This window comes from Enoplosus armatus, chromosome 20 (assembly GCF_043641665.1).
Source record: "Enoplosus armatus isolate fEnoArm2 chromosome 20, fEnoArm2.hap1, whole genome shotgun sequence".
Classification (NCBI taxonomy): Eukaryota; Metazoa; Chordata; class Actinopteri; order Centrarchiformes; family Enoplosidae; genus Enoplosus; species Enoplosus armatus.
Window position 1 is genome coordinate 910001 of NC_092199.1, and position 3738 is coordinate 913738.

The 3738-nt window shown below is 48.0% G+C and overlaps 1 protein-coding gene across 2 annotated transcripts in view; it reads right to left on the bottom strand.

Annotated features, from left to right (window-relative positions):
- Nucleotides 1-2103, bottom strand: part of LOC139303105 (hepatic leukemia factor-like) — a 12100-nt gene extending 9997 nt beyond the window's left edge. For both annotated transcript variants that reach the window (XM_070926813.1, XM_070926814.1), the window contains exons 1-2: nt 1766-2103; nt 1-214 (exon numbers count right to left, since the gene is read on the bottom strand). The exon at nt 1-214 is cut by the window's left edge and continues 143 nt beyond it. In XM_070926813.1, coding sequence (XP_070782914.1) covers nt 1-214; nt 1766-1898 — 347 coding nt within the window. In that variant the 5' untranslated portion in view covers nt 1899-2103. The remainder of the gene's footprint in view (nt 215-1765) is intronic.
- Nucleotides 2104-3738: the final 1635 nt, after the last annotated feature.

Genomic DNA, 3738 nt, shown 5'->3' on the forward strand with positions numbered 1-3738 from the left:
GCGTGCGGTTGGTGCTGGTTTCGGTGGTGCTGGGAGGGGCTGGAGGGGATGCCGTTCTCAGACAGGAACTCTTCCAGGTCCATGTACTCCAGCTGGAAGGTGTCTCCATCGTAAGGCAGGGTCTTGTCCCACAGCGTGGGGCCCAGGAAGGCTGACTGGGGGGCGCTGCGCTCCTCATCCAGGTTCTTCTCCTTCTCCTGCTGCTTGGTGAAAGCTAAAGGAGGACAGAGGGAATTAATCAGTCAGTACAACCCAAACAACAAAACTCTTCAGGGTATGTTTAAACAATGGGTCTGGCTATTGGACTCTTGCTTTATCAAGTCCTGTTAGTCCTGCCTTAAAGGTGCCCTGTAGAGTTTTTGACCACTAGTGGCTCCATGAAGCAGCTGAGCGACATCTCACAGTCTACTAACACGAGCACGAAGGTGAAGCCCAAAAATCCAACAGACGAATCAACCAAATACGTTATGTAGTGACTTCCAGTAAAAACTAATATACCTCAGTAAGCCATAGATAGCAGCACACCTGATTCTCATCACATGGAGCTAAGCTATATGACCTTCCTACATTAATGCTCCACCCTGTGTTCAGTGTGAGAACTGCATGTGTATACATATAGTCACCTAATGTGTTTTAGATCAAATAAAAGACAGAAACCTACAGTTTGGCTCCGACATGTTATTTGCTGTCTCCTGAAACCTCCACTGCTGTCATTACGGGTTGTTAGATTAAAGGCGGTGGTTCTGATTTAAAATAAATATTTGGTTATGAGTTGATTGTGCTCATGGTTAAAAGAAACCAAATGGAAAAGGACCCTCCATCCACCATGACTTCACGTTCAGACCGGTTTAGACTGGTGTCAGACCAAAACCTCAGTCTCACATATACAACTTTTATGTTTCCTCAATCACAACAAAACCTTCACGTTCCTTATCGACAACGTTTCCAGGAGCAGCGAGGCGTGTCCTTGAACACAACACTGGACGTCTATCAGCTCCAGAAACTGACCTCTGACCTCTGAAGAACAGATGGATCTCTCCCACAGGACTCAATAAGGTTCGCTGCATTTATAGTTATTGATTGTGAGATGAAGTCTTTCCAGACAGACGATCAATAAACCCCAAAGTTTGAGTTGAGTTTTGTTCTCCACATTCCATGTTTTTGATTTCTGAATCAGCTGCTCGCGAACTAAATATCCAGAATGGAAAACAAACAAAGCTCAAACCAATAAGAAGAAGTCATGGATATAAAAGTGTAGAGAAGAAACAACATTTTAGAGCTGAAATGATTACTTGATTAATTGATGTAAAATATTTATCTGCAACAATTTTAATAATCAATTCGTGGTTTAAATGATTTTTCTGATGACAGCTGACAGTCAGTCTTCTCATGTGACAGCGTGTTCAATATATTAATATATTGGTGAGTTATAAAGTCTGAGATGTCTCAGGTGGGAGGAGAAGTTCTGCCTGCAGCTCTGATGGGTCTGTTTGACAAACACAAGATGATCAAATATTCATATATTGATCCTGAGATAACGTTCCTGCTCATCTGGCCAGCTGGAAACATCTATCATCATATTGACTTGAGACCGTGAAGCTGCTGCTCATGTGATTTATCTCTGGTCTGACTGACAGTCTGAGAAGTTGTCACCTGAGGTCCAGACTCAAACATACTTCATGTCTGTAATGCAGCTCGGACTCTTTCAAATCCAGAACACGAGCATGAAACTACAGACTATTACAGACATACAGGAGAAGTTCACCTTCATGATGCAGCGGCAGCTTCATCGGGTTCTCCAGCAGAGACTTCAGGACTCCGTGCGTCGCTGGAGGCAGAAAGCTCGGGTTGAGCGGGACGGGATGTCGGGACATTTTCTCCATCACGCCTCCTTGCATTGAGAGCCGGAGGTCCAAACAACAAGAAGAACAAATACAGAACAAATGGAGATGAAGAGGAGGACGTGGATCAGCTGCTGCTCTGTCAGTCCTCTGCAGCTACATGAACAGATGTGTCAAAATAAAAGCCCTCAGAATAAAAACAGTAAGCGGCGCGGGGTGTTTTGTGCGCGCGTGCGGCGGACAGACCGGTCACCGACCAGCGATCAGATCCCATGTGTGAGGACGGAGGACTGCTGACGTCAAACCGCGAGCCAACACCTCCTCTCTCTCTCTCTCTCTCTCTCTCTCTCTCTCCCTCTGGTCGTCAGCCAATCACTGCACATCAGACCATTCATTACCGTTAATGTACCATTTAATATCTAATAATTATCGTTATCAGAGTGTTTGTAGCTCGAAGCAGAAGCACTGAAGTCACGAGTGAAAGTTCCTAAAGTAAATACATAAATACACAAAGTTGTAAAGTATTAAAAAATATCTTCTCAAAGTTCAATGAAGAATAAAAGTTTGGTGGAAAAACAATGGAGGCTTTATTTGTTGACGTCTTTATGTTTTTGTTGTGATAATGTTGGAAACATGAATACGTCTGTCCATGTGTCTGTCCACACTGTCTGAACGTCCACCTGGAGACTACAGCAGAGTTCAGGTTACACAGAGACGTGCTTCATGTCCGGACGTTAATACAGATGATAAACAGTCAGACACAGCAGGACACTCTGCTCCTCCATTGTGATGCCACTGGAGACTAACTGAGCTGGTTCAGTCCAGGACCTGGTTCACAGAGATAGTCCACTTCAAATATACTGAGTGTAGAAATACAGACACAATATCTGGAGACACGAGTGTGTTCACTCACTTCATTCATGACTTCTCTGATATTTTAACATTTGTTCTTTTATTTCAGATTATTAGATTACACACACACACACACACACACACAGAGGAAGGCTGGGTCACATGAGGGGGCCGGCTTGACCTACTTTTATCCAATCAGAGGCCTCCTTCTCCTGCTCTCCTCCCCCTGCTCCCTCCTGCTGCCTGGACACATTGAACCTCATGTGCTCCTTAGGAGAGGAAAAACAAACCCAGCAAGAGAGGAGGAGGGGAGGAGAGGAGGAGAGGAGGAGGAGAGGAGGAGAGGAGGATGATGGGGAGAGGAGGAGAGGAGGAGGAGAGGAGGAGAGGAGGATGATGGGGAGAGGAGGAGGGGAGGAGAGGAGAGGAGAGGAGGAGAGGAAGAGGGGAGGAGGGGTGGAGGAGGAGAGGAGGAGAGGAGAGGAGAGGAGGAGGGGACGAGAGGAGGAGGAGAGGAGGAGAGGAGAGGAGGAGGAGAGGAGGAGAGGAGGAGGGGAGGGGAGGAGAGGAGGAGAGGAGGGGGAGAGAAGAGGATGATGGGGGGAGGAGGGGAGGAGAGGAGAGGAGGAGGGGAGGAGAGAAGGAGGGGAGGAGGAGAGGAGGAGAGGAGGAGGGGAGGGGAGGAGAGGAGGAGAGGAGGGGGAGAGAAGAGGATGATGGGGGGAGGAGGGGAGGAGAGGAGAGGAGGAGGGGAGGAGAGAAGGAGGGGAGGAGGAGAGGAGGAGAGGAGGGGGGGAGGAGGAGAAGAGGATGATGGGGGGAGGAGGAGAGAAGAGGAGAGGAGAGAGGAGCTAATGGGATCTCAGTTTTAGTGTCCAGAGAGGCTGTAGTGGACTCTCCTGGACCAGAGTCAGGCTGTAGTGGACTCTCCTGGACCAGAGTCAGGCTGGCTGTAGTGGACTCTCCTGGACCAGAGTCAGGCTGTAGTGGACTCTCCTGGACCAGAGTCAGGCTGTAGTGGACTCTGTGGTCACATGTCACATGT